The 26,624-nt window shown below is 45.1% G+C and overlaps 1 protein-coding gene across 1 annotated transcript in view; it reads right to left on the bottom strand.

Annotated features, from left to right (window-relative positions):
* The window catches only part of ZNF236 (zinc finger protein 236), a gene marked incomplete in the record, with an annotated part of 198,678 nt that overhangs the window by 80,110 nt on the left and 91,944 nt on the right, over window positions 1-26,624 (bottom strand). The window contains 3 exon segments of the mRNA XM_034762494.1: window positions 16-167; window positions 14,645-14,748; window positions 16,173-16,324. Of these exon segments, the coding sequence (XP_034618385.1) occupies window positions 16-167; window positions 14,645-14,748; window positions 16,173-16,324 (408 nt within the window).

The following is a 26,624-nucleotide window of genomic DNA, read 5'->3' on the forward strand; positions in this document are numbered from 1 at the left end:
AAGGTACTCCATTACCTGTGTGAGTCTTCTCATGGGATTTAAGAACTCCTGAGGAAACAAATCCACGGCCACACAGCTGGCATTTATAAGGTTTCTCACCAGTATGTGATCGTACATGCTGCTTCAAATGGCTGGATTTCTTAAAACCCTTGTTGCAATAGTCACATCTATTTAAACAAAGAAATGGTATTTTTCAGGTTGTGCTATACTGACAGTTATTATGGCCTTTTATTTGAACTCTACTGATGTAAGTCATTCTTGTTTAAACGAAGGAAAACGGCAGTGCAAGTGTACTCCTATTCTTGAATGTATGTATTTTAAATCACGTGTCCTCAAAGTTTTCCAGATTTTGTGAAGTTACATAGGGAGTATTTGACAACCTCAGTTTAGTACAAGCAGCATTCACAGCTTTGATATAATTAGTAGTATTTTTTGTTTTGCTATGATCTAGTAAGATTATGCCAGTAAAGCAGCTAAAACAATTCTGTGAGTAAACATACAGAGATATTTTCCAAATATACAGTTTTAGAAAGTATAAATTCCTCAGGTATAGACATGCGGTCACCAGGGGCTTTCCCTGTGGCCATGACAGCCTCCTGGGCGGTGATAGGGGGTGGGAGGGGAGCGGCAAAGCATCAGCTTCCCCCGCCCCCTCCCTATTGCTCCTGGATGCTCTGCCCTGCACCGCCTCTGGAGACAGGTAGGACATACAACGCTGACGGAGCAAGCACCGGGTAGAGCGGAGGTGGGCAGCAGGCACAGTGCGGCAGCAGGCACAGACCCCAATCACCAACCCCAGGTGCCAACCCCCAGGCGCCAACCCCCAGGCGCCAACACTGACCCCTAACCCTGGCCATGTGACAGCAGCTGCGAACCCCAAGTGCCGACCCCCAGCCCTGGCTGCTGGCCCCAGTTGCTGACTCTGGGCTCTAGTGGGCGCGGGCTCTGGGCACCGATCCCTGGGTGCATATCTCCAGCACCAACTGCAGACTCCAGCAGGTGCTGAAGCTGGGTGCCCACCCCCAGTCCTGACTGCGCGGCGTCAGGTTCCAGTGGGTGCTGGCCCTGGACACCAACCCCCAGCCTCGGTCATGCAGCAGCAGGTGCAGATCCAAAGGCAGGCCCCAAGTGCCAACCCCGAGCCACATGGCATAGGGTGCTGATCCCCTGTGCTAGACACGGAGCCCCAATCGCACGGCAGCTGGCTTCAGCGGGTACTCGTCCTGGATGCCGACACTAAGCCCCAGTCGCACTGCAGCAGACTCCACGGACACCAAGCAGTGGCCCTGGATGCTGACCCCTGGACACGTGGTGGGGGCGCCAACCCCCAGCCCTGCCCATACAACAACGGATACTGGCCCTGGATGCCAACCCCTAGCTCCAGCCATGCAGCAGCAGGTGAGGAGCCCAGGTGCCGACCCCTGGATACGTGGGAGTTGACACTGATCCCCAGCCCTGTCAACACAGCAGCGGGCACCAACCTTGGGCTCCTGCGGGTGCTGGCCCAAAGTGCCGATCATCAGCCCCAATCACGCGGCAGCGCCCCCGCAACTCTCCATCCACAGGACTTGCTGTGAAAAGTGACATTAACAAAGATACAAATATCACTTTTCACAGCACACTTAGCACCTTAATGCCACCCTGCCTTCAGAGTTGGACACCCACCAGCAGCCGCCACTCTCTGGCTGCCCAGCTTGAGCCCTGACACTTCTTTCGTTACAAATTAAGCACTGCCCCCATCATCCCTAGTTCCTGCTGCCTCTCCGGGCTCCCCACCTATCACCCCATCACCCATGTGACCTGCTGCCTTTTCCCCATTGTCCTGAGCTCCCTTCCGAGGCCTCAAACCCCAGGCCTAGCCCACTCCTTGCTTCTTGACCCTGGTGCTCCCCACACCACAACACTGTGTGCGGTTGCCCACATCACCCACCCATAAGGCCCTGTTCAGTCCTGGTTAAATCCACATCGCCCTGCTCCCCCCAAATATAGAAGTCAAAATACACCTATGTACCCGAGTGCCCCAACAATTGTGGAGATGTAAAGTTTTAAAGTTGCCTTGTAAACTCCATAAATCATAATGCATACGCATCCCCTTCTACATATTACTACAGTTCAGCCAGAGCTGAATTACATAGGTGTGGTTTTCTTTCAAGTCACAAAATGTTTTCATACTGTGTTTACATCTCCCACTACTGTAGTTCCGTAAGCAGCTATTGGTCAATGTCATCATCAGCAAGGTCACTGTGTGGTGTTTGAGTAGGCTGAGATTGTTTGTGGCAGAAGGCAAAAGACTTAAAGACACGAATGGATATCAGAAAGTTTTTCAAAAAATTAGCACTAGAATGTGACCCTGAATGTGATATAGAGATGGTCCCACCTCCTGCTAAGAAAAGCAAAACATGGAAGGAAGAAAAACCAACATTTCAAGACGGGTTTAAAAGCAGTTTATTGTCATTCTGAAGTTGTCTGATTCAGTTTCTGAGCAAGCTGCATTGTGTGCTGTTTGTAAGAGAGAAATTCATCAAATCAAAATTTATGCAATGCAACGTCACTATACCACGGGTACTTGAAACAGAATTACCACGAGGTGCAAACTGTTACATGATGCAAACCCTGAGTTCAAAATACAACAGCAGCGGCTCAGAGATTTTTTGAATAAAGTGGATCAGATTTGGGTGGCTACTTTTAAAGTTGCACTACTTTTGGGGAAAGCATGGAAACTATTCAGCGGTGGAGAACTCCTGAAGAAAATTGTTCTGGTCGTAGAACCAGAAAGTAAGCTTTTCAGAAAGATACCACTGAGCAATGACACATTACAGAGGAGCACAATTGTGAAGGTGTTTTATGTCAGGTGAGTCTCAGAGGTAGGCCAACTGGCAAACACATTTTTGAATGTGTCCAAGACAGAAAAGACAGTTACCTTTTTGTAACTGGTGTTCTTCGAGATGCGTTTCTCATGTCCATTCCATTGTAGGTGGGTGTGCTTGCCACATGCACCAGTGCCGGAATTTTTTCCCCCCAGTGGCATCTGTAGGGGACTGGCTCTGGTGCCCTCTGGAGTGGCATGCGTATGCACCAGTATAAGGGGGGCTGCCGGCTCCCCCCACCCTCAGTTCCTTCTTGCCAGAAACTCCCAACAGTGGGGAAGGAGGGTAGGTCATAGAATGGACATGAGCAACACATCTTGAAGAACACCAGTAATGAAAAGATAACTAACTGTCTTTTCTTCTTCGAGTGCTTGCTCATTTCCATTCCTTTATAGGTGATTCCCAAGCAGTACCACCAGAGGCGGGTAGGAGTTCGTGGATGTGTCGACTGCAACACAGCTCAAGGGGGTCTCTGTGGCAAAACCAGTCACACATCTCATGCGAGAACAATTTATCCTGGACGCGAGGGTGGAAGGCCGATATGGCTGCCAGGTGCACCTTGACCGAAGAGAGGGCAAAGCCCTGGTACTTTAAGTGAAGCAGGTAATCCAGGATGGACTTCAGAAACAACTGGGTTGGGGAGATGTTGCACTCCGATGCCCAGCAGAAGAAGTGCTTCCACTTCACTATGCAAGTCGCTCTGGTGAAGGACTTTCTGCTTTACAAGAGAGCCTGCTGTATCTTACTAGAACAGGCCTGTTCCTCCTAGTTCAGCCATGAACCATCCAAGCTGTGAGGTGGAGAGAGGTAAGATTTGGGTGCAGGAGCCGACTGTGGTCATCTGAGAGCAGATCCGGGCGGCTGGCCAGTAGCCACAGGGCTGCCATGGCCACTTCCATGAGCGTGCTGATCCAATGCTGGTGAGGCCACGCTGGAGCAATCATGACGACTCACACCTTGTCCCTCTTGATTTTCAATAGGACTTTGCCGATAAGCAGAATCAGTGGAAATGTGTACATCAGGTCTCCCGACCATGACGGGAGAAAGGTATTGGAAAGAGCGCCCCTGCCGAGGCCCCGGAGAGAGCAGAACTGATGAAACTTACTGTTCTGTCTGGTGGTGAACAGGTCCACTCAGGGAGCCCCCCACTTTCGGAAGAGTGCCTCTATTACCTCCGAGCGGAGTGACCACTCATGGTGACAGAAGGACCTGCTGAGGCGATCCGCCAGCGTGTTTTGGACACCAGGAAGATGCAAGGCTTCCAGGTGCATCGCATGCTGGATGTAGAAGTCCCACAGGCGTAGGGCCTCCTGGCAGAGAGCCGATGAGCGCGCTCCCCCTTGCCTGTTGATGTAGAACATCAAGGTGATGTTGTCTGTCAACATCTGCCCTACCTAGCCAGAAAGCTGGGGTAGGAAGACTCCGCAGGCTAGGCAGATGGCCCTGAGCTCCCTGACATTTATATGTAACACTAGCTCCTCCCGAAACCATGTCCCTTGAGTCCACAGCGTACTGAGATATGCTCCCCAACCAAGGTAGGAGGCATCCGATATAAGGGAGACTGTGGGTTGTGGACTCTCGAAGGGCACCAGCACCAACTTCGGGTCAGTTCACCACTGTAGAGAGGTGAGTACTTTGGTGGGACCATGAAGACCTTGTCCAGGTGGTGTCTGGATGGGGAATAGACTGTTGCCTAGCCACATTTGAAGGGGGTGCAGTCTGAGCCTTGCACAGTGGACGACATACATGTATGCTGTCATGTGACCCAGTAGTCTGAGACAGACCCAGGCCATGGTGAGCAGACGTGTAGCGATGTTGGCAATTAGATCTGACATTGCCCAGAACCTGTCCTCTGGCTCGGGTAGAGTCGAGAACCGCTCCAATAAACTATCCACAAGACCAGGATTAATATTGATTTTTGGTCGTTTATCAGCAAGCCCAGCGCTCAACAAGTGGCTTGCAAGCATCTCGACACTGCATTGGCCCTGGACAGGCCCCTGATGAGCCAGTCGTCGAGGTACATGTAAATTTGGATACCCCGACATCTGAGGTAGGCCACCACCACCGGCATGCATTTGGTAAACACAACTGGCGTTGTTGCCAGGCCAAACGGGAGCACCGCAAATTGGTAATGGGCAGTCCCAACCATGAAAAGTAGGAATCATCTGTGAGCATTGGAAATCAATATGTGAAAGCAAGCATCTTTCAAATTGAGGGCAGTGTACCAGTCTCCTGGATCCAGGGAAGGAATGATGGAGGCCAGGGAGATCATATGAAACTTCAATTTCTTGAGATGCTTGTTAAGGTTCCGCAGGTCGAGGATGAGACGTAGACCTCCTTTGGCCTTTGAGATAAAAAAAAATAGCAGGAGTAAACCCCCTACCCCTTAAGTGCAGCGGGACTTCCTCCACGGCTCCCACTTAGAGAAGACTTGTTCCTCCTGGGCAAGCAGATGCTCGTGACAAGGGTCCCTGAAGAGGGACGGGGAGGTGGAGTTGGAGGGGAGGGATAGTAATAAACTGGAGGATATATCCCCCTGCTACTGTACTGAGGACCCACCGGTCCAATGTTATAGAGGCCCGGGCAGGGAGGAAGGGGATAGGCGGTTGGAAAATAACAAAGGAGTAGGATCCAGGACACAGGCTGGAAGGTCGCCCTTGAGCACACACTCAAAATGCCTGCTTACCACCCTGCTGGTTACACCCTTGCTGGTGCTTATAGCCCTTGCCCTTCTTATGGAAGGGCTCTGACCAAGGTTGGCTGCCAAATCTATGGGTCTGTGGTGGCTTAAACCGCCTCCTTGCCAGCTCCGGCATGTACAGGCCCAGGGTGCGCAAAGTGGCCCTCGAGTCTTTCAGGCCATGCAATTTGCTGTCTGTCTGCTCAGAAAACAGCGCTAGACCATGGACTGCTGAACCTCTGTCGAAAGGCACGATAATTGCAATCAGGACACCCGCCTCATTGAAATCGCCAAGGCCATAGTTCGGGCCATAGAGCCCGCTGCATCTGAGGCAGCTTGGAGGGCTGCAGAGGCTAATGCCCTACCCTCGTCCAGGATCATCTCCGGCAGCATGTCCGAGAACTTGACCATGGACTGCCAGATATTAAAATCATAGCAGCCAAGCAGGACCTGGTGTTTGGCCACTCAGCTGGAGGCTGGAAATAGAATAAATTTTTCTACCAAAGAGATCAAGCCTCTTTGCCTCCTTGGTTCTTGGGCGTCAATCCCGGGTGGTCTTCTCTGTCACGTTCATTGGCTGCTGACACAACTAGTGAGCTTGGGGCAGGGTGGGTATAAAGATACTCGTACCCCTTGGCAGGAAAATGGTATTTCTGCTCTGCCCACTTGAAGATGGTGGCAGTGAGGAAGGTATCTGCTACAGGGCCTTGGTGATTTTTGCCACCCCCTCATGCACAGGCAATGCCACCCTGGCTGGGGCTTCCACATGAAGTAAGTCGAACAAAGAGTCCGAGGGTTCTGCCAACTCCTCGGCTTCCAGCCCCAAGTTGGAGGCGACCCTCTTTCAGAGCTCCTGGTGAGCTTTGGCATTGTCCTGGGGAATTGGGTGAGAGGGTCCTGCTATTGCCTCATCGGGCGAAGACGATGAGGAGGCAGGTACAGGTGGGTCTGCCAACTCCGCCGCTTCTACCATGGGAGCCTCATCTGAGGCTGGATGGACCTGGGGAGCCTGCTCTGACTCCAAGTCCGAGGGCGGGCAGTAGACTGTTGCCAACAGTTTGTTGAATGCCCCAAAAGCCGATGGTAGGGGAAATCCCCTCGGGTTTCAGAGTTGCCAAGGGGCAGGCTTCTGGCCATGTGGCCATGCTGCCACTGGTGGTCCAGCAGGGAATGCCAATGCCCGACGGTTGGCCCTGGCCCACGGGCAGGATCTCCTCCTCGCTATCGGAGCCCCAGGAGAGAGATGCATGTCTGGGGGACCAGACCTGTACTGAAGCCTCCTGTCTACCTCAATCCTTTCTGCCCTGGCAACGAGCCTCTGTTGAGGATCTGTAGGAAGACGACGGATCACGGTGACCAGCGGTGGTGTTTGGTGGATTAGCAATGGAACCCCGGTGATCGATGCCTTATGCTTCGCTCGTGGTGCCAGCCTGTCGAGCGGGAGTGGAAGTATGAGCCGGCCTACTGATGAATCGGAGACCATCAACATGCTCGCCGTCAGCCGTACCGCTGGTCTGGCGACCACTGGCATGGATCCAGGGACCAGCATCTTGACACCGCAGAGCTGTGCCGTGTGCTGGATGAACAGCTAAGACACTCCCGGTACTGGGGCTCTGAGCACTGGTGCCATGCCTCTGCAGGTCTGTGCCAGTCCACTGGTGATCTCCACTTCGAGCCCGAGGAACGCTGCCTGGAATCCCTGAACCGATGCTGGGGACTCCAGCAGGCCAGCCAGCCCATGGGCTGGTGCCGTTGCTCAGGCGAGCGTTGATGGAGTACCTCCTGCAGTGAGGAGCGATGCCATACTGATGGGGATTGTTGGAAGGGTTCCAAGGCCAGTTTAGTCCTTGAACGGGGTACATCCATAGCCAGTGTGGGTGACACTGGCAGGGACAGGATGTCTTTTGCGGCCTGAAAGGCCTCCAGTGTGGACAGCACCGCCAGGTGCCGAGTACCTCTGCCGCTCCCTGGGGTGGCGAGCAGGTCCTGGAGTGGGCTCGGCCGCTCAGCAGGAGTCAGGGCCCAACCTCCATCTGGCGAGGAAGAGCTGCCCCTTGCAGGTCTTTGCTCTCCTCCAGTCCTCTCCTTTCCCTGTACGGGGCATAGGAGAATGTCCTCTCCCGGCCTTTCTTTACTTTTTAGCTGGTATCGAGCATGGGGATTGGTGCCAGTGGAACACTTCACACCAAACCCACGGTGCTGGGAGCAGAGTCCGACCTGGTCGACTCTGACGCCAGCATAAGGGCCGACTCCAAAAGGAGTGCTCAGAGAGGAATGTCCTGCTCCTTCTTGGTCCGCTGTCAAATTCTTGCAAATGCGACACTTGTTGCTAATGTGGGTTTCCCCAAAGCACTTCCCCATGGAAGCTGATTGATCACTGACTGGCATAAGTTTTTTGCAGCAGTCACAAGGTTTGAAGCCCAGGGACCAGGACATGCCCCATTCCTAGGCTAAGTCCCGTTTGGGACTAACAAACTACACCAAAACTACACTCAGGGAACAATTTTTTAACAACTATATACAAAAAAAGTTTGCAACTGGGTACAGTTGAGAAGGATAGGCTTGCCGAGGCAAGGAGATGTTACAGCACGGTCACTGGTGGTAAGAAGGAACTGAGGGTTGGGGCAGCTGGCGGCGACCCTTACATTGGTGCTTACGCGCACCATTCGAGGGCGCCAGAGCTAGTTCCCTATGGATACCACTAAGGGAAAAACTTCCGCCACCGGTGCATGTGGCGAGCATACACATCTACAATGGAATGGACGTAAGCAAGCACTCGAAGAATGGAGGAGTGCCATGTTAGCTTTGACAATCTCTGCGGCTTGACAGCTGATGGGGCAGAACCTATGCAAAGTGCATGAGTAGGGGTGTTGAACTGCTTCCAGAAAGGTGCACTCAAACTTTTTTTGTTTTGCCCACCAAGAAGTACCGTATATACTCGTTTATAAGCTGAATATTTTTGGTAAAAAACTGACGCATCAAAGAGCGGGGGTTGCTTATAAATGGGTATACACCAAAATTTGATGATTTTAAACTCTATGGAATCATTGAATTGAATATCTAATACACTGTCGTTTTGTTTACCTGGAGCATCTGCAAGTATGGAGGCTCTCAGCTCCCACTGGCTGCAGTTTGCCGTTCCCAGCCAATGGGAGCTGCGGGAAGTGGCCTGTGAATGCTCCAGGTAAACAAAATGCCCAGGCCCACTAGTGGCTTACCCTAACGGGCCAGGAGCCAAAGTTTGCCAATCCCTGAAATATAGGGTCGGCTTATGAAAGAATCATACAGTTTTTGCTATTTTGATCTATCCATCTGGGCCCTTATAAAGGGATGGGCTAATGAATGAGTATATATAGTACTTGCCAGCAAGGCTTCAATGAAAAGTATGGACTGAATCCATAGTGAAAAAAATGCATCAACGCTGCCAACCAAGGGAGATTCGCAACTCTGAGCAAAATGAGCTGAGAGATACACAAGGTGCTGCTGAATTACAACCCAGTCCACTGGCTTAGTTTTAATTACAGTATACAGAGGCTGTTTGAGCTCCAAGAAGAGTTAGAGGGTTAGAATAAAGTTGCACCAAAAATGAAGTGCCAAAAGCAACAAGATCCAGAAGTACATGGTTCCCTGCTCTTTTTGAAAGAGTTTTTAACCAAAGCTTGCTTCCTTGAGCTTCAAAAACCTCAGCTAATATATTTGATAGCATTGAAATAATTCATACGTTTAGACTGACAATCACCGACATCGTCCAGCACCTACAAGAGGAACAGGACTTCAGTTTTTTACTAGCTTAATCAGTTTCTCATCTCTCAGGATGAGAATGTGCAGCAAAAACTTGGCTTAGCTGTAACCAAATACCTGAGTTTCCTCTTGGAGGAACCTGAAAATCATTTCAGTGAGGGAAACTTTTTCCGTCAGTATACCTTTGTGACTGACCCATTCAACAATTCTGGTCAGGTTTTTTGCTGCAAACAAACTAACTGCCTTGCAAGACAGATTAAGCAAGCTCAAGTTCCTCATGCTGAAAATGTGCAATGATTCAAGAATGAAAATATACTTCAGTCAGACCAGTGTTACAGTACAGCAGTTCTGAAGTAACATGTACGTGTTTGAGGACACCTACAAGCCCCTAGCTAAAGTTGCTTTTCTTTTCTTATCCCTGTTTTTCACTACTGTGCTGTGTGATAGGGCATTTAGTCCACTGCATTTTCTGAAGAACAAGTACCGAAACTGCCTCATTGGTGCTAACCTGGAAGCTTCCCTTTTAGTTTCACAGGGAAACTGAGATCCTGCAGACTTTCCATTCAAAGAGCTCCTGAACTTTTGCAAATAGTCTGTTCCACACAATGGATGTGTTAAAACCCAGAACTTTAAATTTCATTATCACACTGTATTACTAAAGTACAATAAAACAGGATTAAGTTTGTTGTTACTATTATCATTATTACTGTATTGGATTGATTTTTTGTGTTTCTGAAAGAAAAAAATTGGTCACATCTGCAGATTTTTCTCATTATTATTTGGACTTCTATTATGTCAAAGCATTTTAAAGTTTACTTCAGAATTGTTGTACAAACCAAAAAAGCAAAAGAATCAACAACAAAGAAGACAAGAACGTGCAAAGCACCTTATTTGTGTTTCTATACTGTTTAGGTCCAGTAAAGAATAAAGACAACTGTGCATTATTTATTTCGATTATTTAGTCTGTAAAAAAAAAAAAAAAAAAAAAAAAACACAAAAAACCCCCCTACATAAATAGATTACAATGATTTGGATGTATATATATGCATATTTATTTATTTTTCCTAAAGTTAATAAAGTATTTTAGGGAAAAAAAAGTGTCAGTGCGGCCATCACCAATAATTAGTGGCTGCACTCTGAGGGCACCAAAAATTTGTTGGGAGAACTCTGATCTAAAATGTCTCATCCCAGTAGAATTACCTTAAAGCTGCATATTTTTGTTACATTCTTTGTGCTAGACTGATTCCTCTGGGTCTTAATTGCAGGAGTTGATAACCCTTAGACTGCACCCTTTGGATGGGTTCTATCTATTGTTTAATAAAAATATCCTTGGTTTTCTGGTTTCTCCAAATCCCATCGCATGTGATTCAAATCCTTGTCTATCTTAGGGCTTGTCTTCACCACGGGGCTAAGTCTACCTAGATTACGCTACTTCAGCTACATGAATAAAGTAGCTGGAGTAGACATCGTTTAGGTCGACTTACCCCAGTGTCTTCATGGCACTGAATCAATGGGAGACGCTCTCCGGTCAACTTCCCTTACTCTTCTCGGAGAGCTGGAGTACCGGGGTTGACCGAAGAGCACTCTGCCATCAATTTAGCGGGTCTTTCCTAGACCCGCTAAATCGATCGCTGCTGCATCAATTGCAGCAGCGTTGATCTCTCTGGTAGAGGAGACCAGCCTAAGTTACCTAAAATAAGTGCAACAGCAACTTAAAGTGGTGCAACAATGGTGGCATTTTTGTTGAGAATCATCGGGAAATAACAGAATTCAGTTCTTAATAGCTCTAGCACAGACACACACTGTGAGCTTGGACAAGTTACTTAATTTTTGTGTTCCTCAGATTCCCCAATTGGGAAATGAGGATATCCTTGTGAGGAAGAGTAAGTTATTTGTGAAGATTAATTCATTAACATTTGCAATGCCCATTGAGAGTGGAAGTTAATCAGGTTAAAATTTTACATACAAAAAGTTTTTCTGATTAAAATTGGTCCTTTCTGGAAATGGAACTTTTCACAAAAAATTGTCAACCCATGGGAAATCTTCTTTTGTGAAATTTACCAGGATATGCATTAGTTTTGATGCATATCGTTCCATTGCTAACATTTTTGTATGCTAAAAACATCTTTTTGGTCAGCAAAAATATTTCATATTGATTTCACACATTATCTTAATAAACATTCCAATTATTAAAAAAAAAATCACTGAAAGTTTCATGAAAAACATAAAATGGGTTTATTTCCAACCCGGTGAAACGAAACAGTTAAACTTTTCCCCCAAATTGTCTTTTCTTGTGAAATGATAGTTAATTTGCATTTCTACAATATCTTCTAATTAGAGCTGGTAAAAAAACAAAAAACAAAAAACAAAAAAACAAAAAACCCAGTTCTTTAACATACAAAAGTTTGCAACCTCTTCAAAAAACAAACACACACACTCCCTTGACTCTGAAAATGCTTGCCAATCACCACTCAATTTCAAACACCCCATGTCTTCACTTTGAAGAAAGGTGATTGAGAAGCAAGCATCTATTCAAAATAGGGTGTACTTGTACACCAGGGACATCCTGAGCACATAACATTCCTGGTTTCAAACCCTTTTTTTGGTGTTCATAGCAAAGTAGTCAGGGCTATAATCCGATCATCTGCTCTACAAAAGGGGTCAACTTGCCATTTCTGCATACTGAATTGTCAGCATCCTCCGTATGGCTAATGTGACTGCCATCCAATGGTACCACAGGTTATGTATTTTGCACAGGTTGCACCCATATTTATCCTGTTATACCCTTGCAAGGACAAAGGAAATTTATTTACTTACCTGTATAATAACTGGAGTTCTTTGAGATGTGTTGTCCATAAATTTTTTATATATATATATATATATATATATATTTTTTACTCTTGGTGTGAAGGCGCCCCACGTATTTGTGATCAGCGTCTTTTGGCCAGCAACCTCCGCTGGGGCTACACTTGCTCTCTGAGTGTCCTCATGGTCTGTACCAAGGGCATAAAGAGCAGTATGGCCCAACCAGCTCTCAGTTCCTTCTCATCACCCGGGGCTGTGAGAAAAAGTGCTTAGTGTCTACATCTTAACACACTTACCTTAACTGTTTTTACTATACTTCTTGCAATTAGTGTTAGATTAGAATGAGTTAGCTTATTGAACTGTAAGCATATCCTTTTGATAGGTTTCACATGCACCTTGAGTATCATCATGCTCCATACCCAGGACATAAAGGGCAAAGGAGCCCAATCACCACTCAGTTCCTTCACCACCACAGAATCCAAGTGACAAAGGACTCCAAAGTAAAAGGGAAGGAGGGTGGATCATGGAATACTGTGTGTGTGTATACAGATAGATAGATAACATATTGAAGAACTCCAATTTCTGTACAGGTAAGTAACTTTTCTTTCTTCCATATTTTTAAACTATACACACACACACACACTCACACACACACCACACACTCCATCCTTGGTGACTCACAAAGCAGTAACCTAATCTAAGAAGGTGACTGCTCAGAGTCTAGTCCGAGAGATCGTAGTTCAGCTTTGCCAAAAAAGGATCTGACCTTGACGCTTCAAAATGGAATATTTCTTTTTAAAAGTATGGATTGTCCCTCCTTCCACAAGTGGCTGCCTTACAAATATCTGTGACAGGAATATGTCACAAAGAAGCTGCGGATGCTGCCTGAATCCTATTAGAATAAACCTGAACTGCGAAAGTCTAAACTAGCCATATCATAAGAGGACCTAATACAACCAGAGGCTCATTCAGACAGCCTTTGGGCTGAAATTAGATGACTTTCATTTGCTCAGCAACTACTACAATCTATCTCAAGAAAATTCTGAACTGATTAGTTCTTTGTAAATAAAAGGCAATGCTCCCCCACTGGAGTATGCAAACTAGCTTCTCCTTTATTTGAGTGACGTTTAGAAAAAAATATAAGTAGATGGATCATCTGATTCAAATGAAAGTCCATAACCACCTTTCGTAGCAATTAGAGTGGGGTCGAAAATAATTTCAGAATGAAATACTGTACAGGGTGGGTCTACCATGAGGGCTTGTATTTCTCCAAATTCTTTTTGCTGACATAACTGCAACCAAAAAGGAGGCCCTCATCAACATAAGTAGCAAGGAACAGGATGGCATGGGTTCATAAGCAGAGGACTTGCACATGATGATGTTCCACATGCGCTACCACAGCCCCAAAGGGATAAATTTATCATCACCATGGTTCTGATTGGAGGGGTGGCACAAAAATAATTGCAAAGTTGATTGGAATGATTCCACCACCCTGGGGACATCAGTACACTTTGTAGTATTAGGCATATCCAAGGGATGTCTGCTCAGAATGTAAACCTATTTTATCAAATCTTGCATGCAACTAAGGCCTAATTTTGGGATGGGAGAATAGGGGACTTGGATCTTTTCTTAGTGGAAGCTTTCACAGGCAATCTTTTTTTCCTCCAAGGAGTGATGCTCCTTATTCTCAGAAAGCTTTTTGTCTGTCTTACCAGAGACAGAAGCTGGATTCTTGAATGATGGACATCTGGAACTGACAAATCCTGAGCTTACCGAAACACTCATAGAAAAGGGTGGAACTTGTCCAAGGAGTGGGACTAAAATACTCGGTCACTTCTGCAGTCAGTCTTACAGAGCTGTCGAATAAAAACATCTGCAAACATGCTTCCTTGGCTTCTGAAATCCTTTTCAAGAAAAATTTATCAACGTCACATTTGCTAGGAGTCCCCAGACAAAACAAGACAATAACCTAACTAACCCACTCTAATTAAACACTAATTTACAAGACATAGGAAAAACAGTGAAGGTAAACACAAGTAGTCATAGGTAGTTCCATCTCAGTCATGGGCAATGAGAAGGAACTGAGTGCTGATTGCCCTTTATGCCCTTGGTACAGACACTCAGGGATCACACACGGTTCTGAAGGGTATGGCTGGCCAAAAGATTCAGATCTCAAGTGCAGAGAGCACAGGTACACCAGGAGTGGAATACGTATCTTTACACATATGTTTATGGACAAACACTCTAAAGAATGTATGTTCCCACAACCAGCTTACTGAAATCTATTTGGAATAGTTCTCAGTGAGGATTCTCCATCACTTGAAGTTTTGTTCAGACTGTTGTATTACCTTTGTTCTCTAGGGTGAACCAAATGATCATCAAAAAGCCTTCACAAAGGATTTTTTATATTGACTTTCTACAAAGTCATGGATCAATTTTTAGATGGCACTGCTGGTTTCCAACGCACTTACTGGTATTGGTCTTGACTACATTTAAATGGTAGTAATGTAAGAAAATAAGGTGACAAAGGCTAAAATGAAATATAACAGACCTGTATGAACGTCTGCTTTGATCTTCATTGTCCTCAAGAAACTGGGGGCGTTGGGCATGCAGTTCAAGTTCTTCTTGTGACTGATCTTGTATGAGGCGAGTAGTCTAGAAATCAAACAGAGATCCAAGATAAATCTTAAATCCAGCAATACTAAAGTCAAGGCACAGAAGTCTGTATCACAGACTTGTGGCAAGTGTACATCTCAAGTATTCAACAGAAATGGTATAAGAGCATAAATTTATAAATACACAAATTCTCTAAGAATTTAGACAGTGTATCTAAACATTAACAATGGGACCAACACTCCTCTACTGTGAAGCGAGGAGGGTAGCAAAAGTGCAGAGATGGAAGGGCTACTGGGGCTTACAAAACAGGATAAACAGAGCCAGTACACTACAAATTTTCCCTCTCACTGGGAGTCCCATCTATGTCAAATCTGCAATCAGGTCTTATTGTTTGGGTCATGTAAAGGGCAAAATCAAAAAGCAGTCACTCTACATAGCCCTTTCATAGGACTAATGACAGCATAGCCTCACAGTGAAGCTAGTACATCATGAAATTTGAAGGAAAAGGAAGCTCTAATGTAGATAGCTAGAAAATACTCACCTAACTCCTCTGGGGATACTAAAACCCATCTTTTGAGGTGAACTGGGGAGTTTTCATCTTACTCTGCAGCATGGGTCACTTGCAGGTTTAAACTACAGTAAATGATGGATTTTCTGTAACTTGAAGTCTTTAAATCATAATTTGAGGACTTCAGTAATTCAGCCAGAGCTTAAGGGCCTATTATAGGTGTAGGCAGGTGAAGTTCTGTGGCCTGCATTGTGCAGGAGATCAGACTAGATGATCATGATGGTCCCTTCTGACCTCAAAATCTATTACTCTAACTTTGCAGAGTTTCTCAGGTCTTCTGATCCCCGCCCAACATTCATCATAGGAGGATACGATGTGGTTGTATATTATGCAGTTTTATAGTGCAACTATTAGGAAAACAATCTCATAGTAGTTACAGCATGCATTCAAGTTAGATACAGTAAGGTAATGCTAAGATTATATAATGGAAAAGCATGTCATTTGCAGCAAAAAATGAAAACAAAAACAAAAACTGAGAAACATTTAAAAGTCTAACCCATAAGAGTTGTTCCATAAATTAGCATAATGAATTTCCGATCTGTCTATGTAAGGTTCTTTCAATGACTCACATTAAGTGTATCCCTAGCATACGCGTATCTTGATTTTTAGATTTAAGAAAGTAAACTGTCAGAATATATAAAATAAAGTGACACTTTTTATATTCTTAAACATGTGGACAGGGAAACTTATTATTTTGCCTTTTTTGTTTTTTTCCCCAGTTTGTTTTGCTTTTGTTGTGTTTTAAAGAAAAATGACTAAGCAAGAAAAGTCTTCTTGAATCTTCCCTCATTTTCTTGGTGCTTTACATGAACATACCCTGGAAGAGGCTAATGTCTTCACAAGGTCAGCCTCACAGAATGAACAACAATATATTCTCTCTTTCATAGATACTCACCACATTAATAGTCTCTGGATTAGGAACTTGAAGCAGATTTGGTTGATGGTAACTTGTTGAAAGAGCCTGAGACTCAAGTGTGCTTGAATCCTGTAGCTGCTGTACAGCTGAAAATTGATTTTGTTGATTGTAGCTATCATTCACTGTAAAACCTGTCAGAAATTAAAGAAAGTCAAAAGCCCAGAATAATGGAAAATGTACAAAATGTAAAACGGGACAAATAAATAGTGCACTACTTATTTAAATGGTAACTTCAAAAAAAGATTAAATAGTAATTTACAGCAGAAAATTGTGACATTACACTCTTCACTAGTAAGCATAAGCAAAATACATAAGCATTCTGGGCATCTACTAAATATTCACAATAATAGGGTTACTTACCATTAGCTGGAGTTCTATTAGACAATCTCCTCCATAGAACAACAGTTTGAAGTTTCTTCAAGATGCCTCTATTACCTCAGAGCCATTGAAATTTTGAATTTCTTGTACGTAAGCATGCATGTGTCAAACAGGTTGACCCAGCTCCCTTTATCCATGTTGATATCACGCTCCCTTACTTACACTGGAAGCCAATCACAAAGATGCAAAGCTCAGAGGGGAGTATGGCGGGTGAGTGGAGGAGATGACCCAATAGGAGAACTCCAGTTTCAGATAAAGTAACCCCATTTTCTCCTACTTTGGATCTCCTCCACATATTCCCACTCTTTAGATTATAGTAAAGTAGTGCCTTTTAAAGGCAAGTTGCAAAGTAAAAATAAAATTGTGTTTGAGGCCATCTTTATCTATCAGTAATGTACATAAAGATGGGTTTTCTCTGTGGTTTTTCTTTGGTAATATCAGATTATAACTTCCTCTTTGCTGAAGGAACAAATGGGACAGTGCCATCACAAAAGGCTAATTGAAAGCCAGGAAAGTATAGCTCAGATTTCAGCCTGTTCTGTCATCAACATGAAACATAACCCTTTAACAACAACAAACAACAACAAAACCAAGAAAAAGAAGACAGGATCTGATATTTCTAATAGAAAAAACAAGTACAAATTTTTGGTGGAAAAGAATCAGGCCATAATTATGCATCATTAAGGAACAGCAAAGGGTACAATTTTATTTTTGCTGTGCAGTTTGCCTTTAATGGACAACAGATGAAGATTATGAAAATAATGTAGAACTGTACAAGCATATCAAAATGACCACAACAGCATCAGAGCCTAAACAGCAATGCTTACAAAATGTTTGCATATTACTAAGCATCATTCATTGGGATGTGTCAGGTGAAAGCAGAAGTTTCCTTCCAGTTCCTCGTACGGTAGTTCTCACAACAGAGAAATACAGTTATCAGTATAGTAAAGTCACAAATAATTGTACGTAAAACCTGCAACTGGCTCTAGTTTATTTATAACTAAGCACTCAGTGTAACTGTGCAGCTTATATAACTATTTCTTTCCTAGATCAATCAAGGTTGGAAGAAAATAAGATTCAATAAAGTGAAATTCAGAAGAATCCCCAAGAAGAAAAGGACACAACTTCCGAACCACAACTCCCTCTTTTTTCTAATGGTCAGCTTACTTAACCAAGGCTGTAGATCATTTATTCACCTTGCTGAGGTAACTGCCAGACTCAAAAGGTACCCTGAAGAACAAAAAAGGTATCCTGAAGAACAGTCTCATGGGAGTTTAAAGTAATAATAGAGAAGATTGTTTGGGATCAAATTTATATCTGATAGCAAAGAAAATGTTTCAGAAGAACATATTCAGGCCACCTTTGAAAAGAACAAGCAATTCAAAAACAAAAATTATGACCTTTAGGAGAATTTGCACAATCATTCCCCCATCCAAAAAAACCCCAAAACAGTTGTTAAATATACCAGAAGAGACCACCTACAAATCCAATCAAGCCAAGATGAGGTAACGCAGTATCTTTTTCCCCTAGACACGGGTGCTAAAATGTCACTATGACTGAACATCATCCATTTCACTTCATGGTTTTACAGTAAAGGGATTATGGACAATTTCCAAGAAATCCTGAAACAATCTCAAAGTTTCAAACAAAGTGCTCAGAAGGAAGATCTGTACAATCAAAGTTGTTGTTGGGTCACACTGAAGTATTAGGCCCTGCTTGTGAAAGAAGTTATGGACTAAATATAAACTGAAGATATAACAAGGAGTATCAGAGACTCACATTGGCCTGTTTAATTTCTTGTATTAAGATCATATTTCAACAGTTAAGATTTTAAAGGCATCTGGGAATTCAATACAGCAACTTCACTGTTCTGAAGATGCTGAAGGTATCTACTACTACTGTACTTCTACAGTGCATCTATTTTATAGATAGGGACCGTAAGGGACAAAGCAATTATGTGTCTTACCAACCATGTCTACACATGAAGTCTGTGTCAGAGCAAGATATAGAACACAGATCTCCCAGACATTCAGTCCTGTGCTTTAATCAAAAGACCATACTCCTCTCCTGAAGACCTTATCTTCTTCCTTTACCAGACATGGAATAGGGGATATTTGGAATTGAGTAGAGTCCCAGGGGCCTATTACTTGAGAATCCCTGTTCGCAGTGTGTTGTACCAGTGATGGTCTCAGGATATCAGAAAGACAAGGTGTGTGAGGTAATTTCTTTTATTTGGCCAACTTCTGTTGGTGAAAGAAAAGCTTTTGAGCTTACACAGAGCTCTTCAGTCCCTCTAAGTGCTGGATGAGATGCTATACCACTTGCAGCATGACGATCAATTTGTGAAGCTTGCTCCTTCTTGGCTTGAGGACATCGTCCAAGAAATTTTCTTTCACTTCCACATGAAGTTATTAGAGAAACACTCTGGAAATCAGCTCATTATCAGAAAAAAATGTCTTGCATATAAGGACTACAGACAAACTATAGTATCCCATGGGAAATATGGCATTTGTATTTTCAGTCATGATCTGGAGTCTTCACTTCCAAAACTGACATCCTTTAAATGGTAACAATTTTCTGGAAAAGGACTGCCTCTGAACCTCCAAAGATATCTTCAAATGAAGAGGAATGGAGCATTTACATGTAGAAGCTATCAAGAAAAACTCAGTGCTTCATCATTCTTGATGTTGTCAAAACCAGCTCAAGTGAATAATGGATTATGGTGCTGGCCTATATTGCCCTCAGGGGAGGAAATCAAAACTCTTTAAAAAGTCTGAATAGTAAAAGGAAGGAAATCTATCTGAACAAAACAGGCACCCTGTAAAAGGCTGTGAGCCCTACAAGAAAAATGTAATGTATGATTCTGGTAGGCCTCTATAGACCTGCGTAGGTCTATGTCTGTTCTCTGACAAATACAGAAAGTGGTTGGTTGTTTATTTGAAGTAGTAATTATGAAAATGTCAGAACACTCCAACATTGTTTTATTAAGAAATTAAACATTTAACCAATATATTTAACAAGAATTACAGCCTATAAATACCAAGGAAAGAAAATGTCTGAGGCTCAGATATCCTACTTAATTGGCAGGAAAAAGTAACTGAGGAGCATGAAGCACAGATGCAGACATAGGGAGAGGGTCGACCAATTTAACGCATGCATCCGCGCATATGCTTACCTACCTGAAATTCAAAAAAACTGAAGGGCTCCAGGATCTTCAAGGAAACTTCAAAGAGTTGGGAATCTGTGGATGAGATTCCAAGTAGAATAGGAGAAGTCTTATACAAATGAGATTTTTATTACGTTTTATAAAACATGTTGGGCAGCATACATTTCTGTGGTAAAAATGAGTATCACTAGGACTCCAAAGAGACAATTTTTTTGGAAAAAAGCATTTACCAATCTATATTTGCCAAATGACAAGGAACATACAGAAACCAAAGCATAAATTACATAATACTTTGAGATGAAAACTGTGTACTTTCTCAATTTGAAATGAAAGACCAAATCGGAAAATTAACAACTGGAGAAAAATCAGTAATTCTGCCATTTTTTTCCATTTGGAAAGATCTCAGATGGGATGGCCAATCACAAAATTCCAATGGACTTTAATGGATCCGGATTGGGCCTGTTTAATAAATCTAGAGACATTAATACCTTCTCTCAACTCTTATTTAAAATGCATTGTAACAAAGTATCAAAATCAGCAAAACAAAATAAAACATCCTAAATTGTATAACACACTGAAGTAATAAGAGGCAGTTATATTTTTATGAAGGGAGCTATTTAACTAGACAAGGAATCAAATTTAAAATTGAGGAAATGAAAAACAATAGTAAATCAAATCATTTACATGTAATTAGGGAGCATCAATAGGTATTATGTAATTAAGGTTGAAACTAAATGCCCATACGTCCAAATTTTAAACCACTCCTCAGTCACAATCAGAAACTGATCATCTTAAAGTTTTGCATACCACATTCTACATTCCACAGGTATTTTTCTGGAAAGTTTTGTAAATATCAGAAAAAGTTTTCACATGACCCACTAATGACCACAGGCCTTACAATTGCATGACCTCCATGAGGGCATGTTTACACTGCAGATTTAAGTAGGGAGTGCCCGGGCTTCTCGCCTACCCACCAGGAGCAGTGCCCTGAATGGGGAACTGGGCACGGCTGGGAGCAGGGGGGCAGCCAGGCTCTAGCTGTCCAGCTTTCTTGTTAATTAATGCTGGATCCCTGAAATTGACAAGACAGCCAACAGCCAATGTAAGTAAGGCAGTGTCTATATAGACACTGTCACGCTAACTATACTGAAGTAATACCTATGCCTCTTGTGGAGGTGGAGTTATTATGTCTGCAAAGGCCTATACTTTAAAAATTTAGGTGTATTCTTATTACTTAGCTAATTATAAAGGTATAAAAGAAAGAATCAAAAGCACTGGCTGCCGGTGTAAGGGCCTTCTCTTACTGTGACAGTCTGAGGCCTTGTTCTTAGGCTAAGGCCTTCGGTTAAGCAGCAGAGGCCAGCCATAAACCGGAAAGTGTATAGTCACATCCTTACATTCCAAACTAGTCACACTGAAATAAGGTGCTATTGGGCTGTTAGGAATACAATCCTGTCCTAATATTCTTATCACCTCCAAAAGAAGGAAAGAGCCTAAAAAATGTAAAAGGAAACTTAGTTTAATAGCATCCTGTCTGGCAAGAACTCACTTATCAATAGCTGGAATGTAAAATCCTCATTTCTGTATTGTTCTATCACTGTAGTCTCTACTTCCCTATTGTTTGTCTGTATAATCTCTATCTGGTTCTGTAATTGTTGGGTGTAAACCAATTAAGGTGGTGGAATATAACTGATTAAATAATCATATTACAATATGTTAAAATTGGTTAGTTAGCTATACCATAACCAATTATTTGACTGAAAGTTAAGCACAACTCAAGTTTTACTATATAGTCTGCAGTCAATCAAAAAGTAGGGGGGAAATAGGAACAGGGAATGGGGGTGGGGGAATTGAAATCATGTATCGCTAAGGGGTGGAGGATGGGAACAGGGACACAGGCAAGGCTCTATGGTGACAGAGCTGGGAAGGGGGACACTAAGGAAGGAAATTGGAATCATACTTGCTGGAAGTTCACCCCAATAAACATCGAATTGTTTGCACCTTTGGACTTTGGGTATTGTTGCTCTCTTGTTCATGCGAGAAGGACCAGGGAAATGAGAGGGTGAAGAAATAAGCCCCCTAACAGGCACTTACATCAGCAGGACAAGGCGGTAGTCTGTACTTAGGTTAACGTAAGCTACCTTACCGTCAACCTAAATGAGTAGTGTAGACCAGGCCGGAGTCAGAAATAGGGGTAGGAAATCAGGTGGAAGTATGTCAGGGCAGAAGTCTAGGATGAGATATAGTAGGGGGTATTAGAAGACTGGGGACTGGGAGGTACAATGGCATGAAATAGCGCTCACAAGTCTCCAAATGAAAGACATTGGAGAATATGGGATGAGGACAAGGGAGATGGGCAGGACAGACAGAGCATTCATCCATTATAGGTTGAAAGGGACCTAGAGGTACAGAGGAGATAAGACATGGAATGGTAGCAGGGCAGAGAGGACAAAAGGACACACAGGTGCATACAAGGGACTAAAGTGAGGTGTTGAAAGGGTGTGGCATGTTTCAGAGGTAAGAAGAGAGATGCATGCAAGGAGACAGGGGAGAACAGATGTCTTGGGTGGGACATAAGAGGTATTGGAGGAGCCCCCAGGAGATCTATCTGAGTTGAGAGGGGCAAGAACGGAGGGAACAAGGAACCAAAAGGGAGGGAAGGAGTTTATCAACCTCAGAAACTTCTAAAACCTTTGAACATTAAAAGTTTGATCTCTAAGAAAACTTCAAGAACTTTTTACATGTGGATAAGAGCCTTCCTGTAATCATCTGCATAATCCACTACCCACCGCATATCCCATCCAGGTATATATTTCCCCATCACACACATCTCTCTTCTGGATTTGCTGAAATTTGCAAAAGATGAGCCCCATTTTGGTGGGCCTTGTAAAAGAACAGAACTTCCTTTCTGCAGACTTTATATGACAGCCATATTAAAAACTTTTGACACTCATTCGAAGACATGACCATTGCTGAACAAAAATTTATTTAAAAAGAACTGAAGTTGAAAGTAAGTTCCAGTGGAGTCTAGAGAAAAGATGGTTACCTACCTTTTCATAACTTGCTCTTTGAGATGTGTTGTTCACATCCATTACACATTAGGTGTGTGCGCGCCGCGTGCACGGACATCAGAAACTTTTTCCCTTAGTGGCTTCCGTTGGGTCAGCAGGGGAGCCCCCTAGAATGGTGCCTCCATGCCAGTGCATACATACCCCTGCCGACCCGACCCCTCTCCCCAGTTCCTTCTTGCCGGTGACTCTGACAGAGGGGAAGGAGGGTGGGAAGCATAATAGACGTGAACACCACATCTCAAAGGTAGGTAACCGTCTTTTCTTCTTCGAGTGCTTGTTCACGTCCATTCCACATTAGGAAGAACAGGAGTACTTGTGGCACCTTAGAGACTAACAAATTTATTAGAGCATAAGCTTTCGTGGACTACAGCCCACTTCTTCGGATGCATCCGAAGAAGTGGGCTGTAGTCCACGAAAGCTTATGCTCTAATAAATTTGTTAGTCTCTAAGGTGCCACAAGTACTCCTGTTCTTCCTAATGTGGAATGGACGTGAACAAGCACTCGAAGAAGAAAAGACGGTTACCTACCTTTGAGATGTGGTGTTCACGTCTATTATGCTTCCCACCCTCCTTCCCCTCTGTCAGAGTCACCGGCAAGAAGGAACTGGGGAGAGGGGTCGGGTCGGCAGGGGTATGTATGCACTGGCATGGAGGCACCATTCTAGGGGGCTCCCCTGCTGACCCAACGGAAGCCACTAAGGGAAAAAGTTTCTGATGTCCGTGCACGCGGCGCGCACACACCTAATGTGTAATGGATGTGAACAACACATCTCAAAGAGCAAGTTATGAAAAGGTAGGTAACCATCTTTTCNACTACAGCCCACTTCTTCGGATGCATCCGAAGAAGTGGGCTGTAGTCCACGAAAGCTTATGCTCTAATAAATTTGTTAGTCTCTAAGGTGCCACAAGTACTCCTGTTCTTCTTTTTGCGGATACAGACTAACACGGCTGCTACTCTGAAACCTGTCATTCCACATTAGGTGACTCACAAGCTTACCATAGGAGGAGGGTAGGAGTCATGGAACAATTGATTGGAGAACAGCCCTGCCGACTGCCGCATCATCTCTGGCCTGCTGATTGACCGCGTAGTGGGCTGTGAATGAGTGCACCGAGGACCAGGTGGCTGCTTTACAGATCCCCTGGATTGGGACCTGCGCCAGGAAAGCTGTGGAAGACGCTTGCGCCCTGGTCAAGTGGGCCGTGATCACCAGGGCTGGAACCTTGGAGAGTTCGTAGCACACACAAATGTAGTCCACAATCCATGACGATATACACTGCGCCGAGACCAGAAGACCTTTCATTCTGTTGGCTATGGCAACAAACAACTATGTCGACTTGTGGAAAGGCCTAGTCCGCTCCAAATAGAACGCCAGGGCCCTTCAGACATCCAGAGTGTGCAGGCTACGGTGACTCGGGTCCATGTGTGGTTTAGGAAAGAACAATGGCAAACAAACGTCCTGGCCCATATGAAATTGCGAGACTACCTTAGGGAGGAATTTAGGGTGCGGCCTGAATTGCACCATGTCCTTATAAAAGACTGTACAAGGCAGTTCCGAGGTGAGGGCCCTCAACTCAGACACCCTCCTTGCGCACGTAATGGCCCCCAGGAACGCCACCTTCCAGGAGAGGTGGAAGGGAGAGCAAGAGGCGAGGGGCTCGAACGGCGGGCCCATGAGCTTGGAGAGTACCAGATTTAGGTTCCAGGGTGGGACCGAAAGGCATGAGTAAGGGAACACTCTCTCCAGTCCCCATGCACCACCATGGGGTTAGAAAACACCAAACACCTGGATTCCCCTGGGTGGAACGCTGAAATGGCCACCAGATGCACCCTAATAGAGGAAGGGGCGAGACCTTGATGCTTGAGGTGCAGGAGGTATTCTAGGATGACTGGAATGGTGGCCTGGAGTGGCTGTACCTGCTTAGGCTCACGTCAGCAGGAGAATCTTTTCCACTTAGCTAGGTAGGTCGCCCTAGTGGAGGGTTTCCTACTGCCAAGGAAAATTTGCCTTACCGGAAGAGAGTACTGGCTCTCCATAGCGTTCAGCCACAGAGTTTCCACGCCATGAGATGCAGAGACTGCAGATCCGGGTTGAGCAGGTGCCCGCAGTTCTGTGTGATGAGATCTCGCTGCAGGGGCAGGGCAATCAGGGCGGACACTGACAGCTCTAGCAGGGTCGTAAACCAGTGTTGACGAGGCCAAGTTGGGGTGATCAAAATTATCATCGCCTTGTCCCTGCGAACTTTGAGGAGGACTCTGTGGATGAGTGGGAGCGGAGGAAAGGCGTACTTCAGACTCCCGCCCCAAGTGATTGCGAACGCATCTGTGATCAAGCCCGGACTGTGGTTCTGGAACGAACAAAACTGTGGACATTGGCTGTTGTTCTTGGTGGCAAAGAGGTCCATTTGAGGAAAACCCCACTTTTGGAAGACAGATTGCAAGATGCCCTCATCAACCACTCGTGCATGCGGTATGACCTGCTGAGGAAGTCTGCCAGCTCATTCTGCGCTCCCAGGAGGTATGACACTTTGAGATGGATGGAGCGGGCTATACAGAAGTCCCACAGGAGAAGAGCCTCGCGGCAGAGGGGAGAGGAGCAGGCTCCGCCCTGCTTGTTTATATAAAACATGCCGGTGGTGTTGTCTGTCAGAACTGTCACGCTGTGACCTTCCAAAGTAGTGTGAAAGGTTTGGCAGGCTAGACGAACCGCCCTGAACTCCTTCACATTGATGTGGAGCAACACTTCATCCCTGGACCACAAGCCCTGTGTCCTTAGGTCCCCTAAGTGAGCCCCCCAGCTGAGGTCTGACGCATCTGTCACTAGCGTCAGAGCAGGCTGCGGTGCAGTGAATGGGGATACCCTCGCATACTACTGGCTGATTCAGCCACCAGCGCAGGGAGTCCAACACCTGGGCAGGAACCGTCACGACGAGGTCTAGGGGATCTCTGCCCGGGCGATACGACCGGGTGAGCCAGGCTTGTAAAGTCCTGAGCCTCAGCCAAGCGTACTTGATCACGAAAGTGCACGCTGCCATGTGCCCTAGGAGCTGCAGACAGCATCTGTCGGTGGTAGTTGGAAACCTTAGCATCGAGTCTACCACGCGTTGGATGGCCAGAAATCTGGGTTCCAGGAGGCTCGCTCGCACCTGCACCGAGTCCAGCACTGCCCCGATGAACTCCAGCCTTTGAGTTGGTATCAGGGAAGACTTGGGCCCACTACGAGGAGACCCAGCCTGCGGAATGCATCCAGGGCCACCGTCACATGGGAACAGACCTCCTCTTCAGACTAACCCGTGAGGAGCCAATTGTCGAGGTACGGGTATACCCATATTCTCCTCTTTTGCAGAAAGGCTGCAACTACTGACGTGCATTTTGTGAATATGTGGGGGCTGCCGCCAGGCTGAATGGGAGGACAATAAACTGGTAATGGTGATGGTTTATGGTGAACCGCAGGAATAGCCGGTGAGCTGGGTGAATGGCAATATGAAAGTATACATCTTTCATGTCAAGGGCAGCGTACCAATCCCCTGGATCCAGGGACGGGATAATAGCGCCCAGGGAGACCATACGGAAGCGGACCTTGACTAAGAATTTATTGAGCCCACGAAAGTCTAAAATGGGGCGAAGGCCCCACCCTTTGCCTTGGGGATAAGAAAATAACGGGAGTAAAACCCTTTCCCCCTTAGTTCCTGAGGGACTTCCTCCACCGCACCCGCCTCGAGGAGCGACAACCTCCTGCATAAGGAGTTGCTTGAGAGAAGGGTCCGTGAAGAGGGACGGGGAAGGGGGGTGGGTAGGAGGGAAGGAGAACTGCAGCG

Source organism: Trachemys scripta, chromosome 2 (assembly GCF_013100865.1).
Source record: "Trachemys scripta elegans isolate TJP31775 chromosome 2, CAS_Tse_1.0, whole genome shotgun sequence".
Classification (NCBI taxonomy): domain Eukaryota; kingdom Metazoa; phylum Chordata; order Testudines; family Emydidae; genus Trachemys; species Trachemys scripta.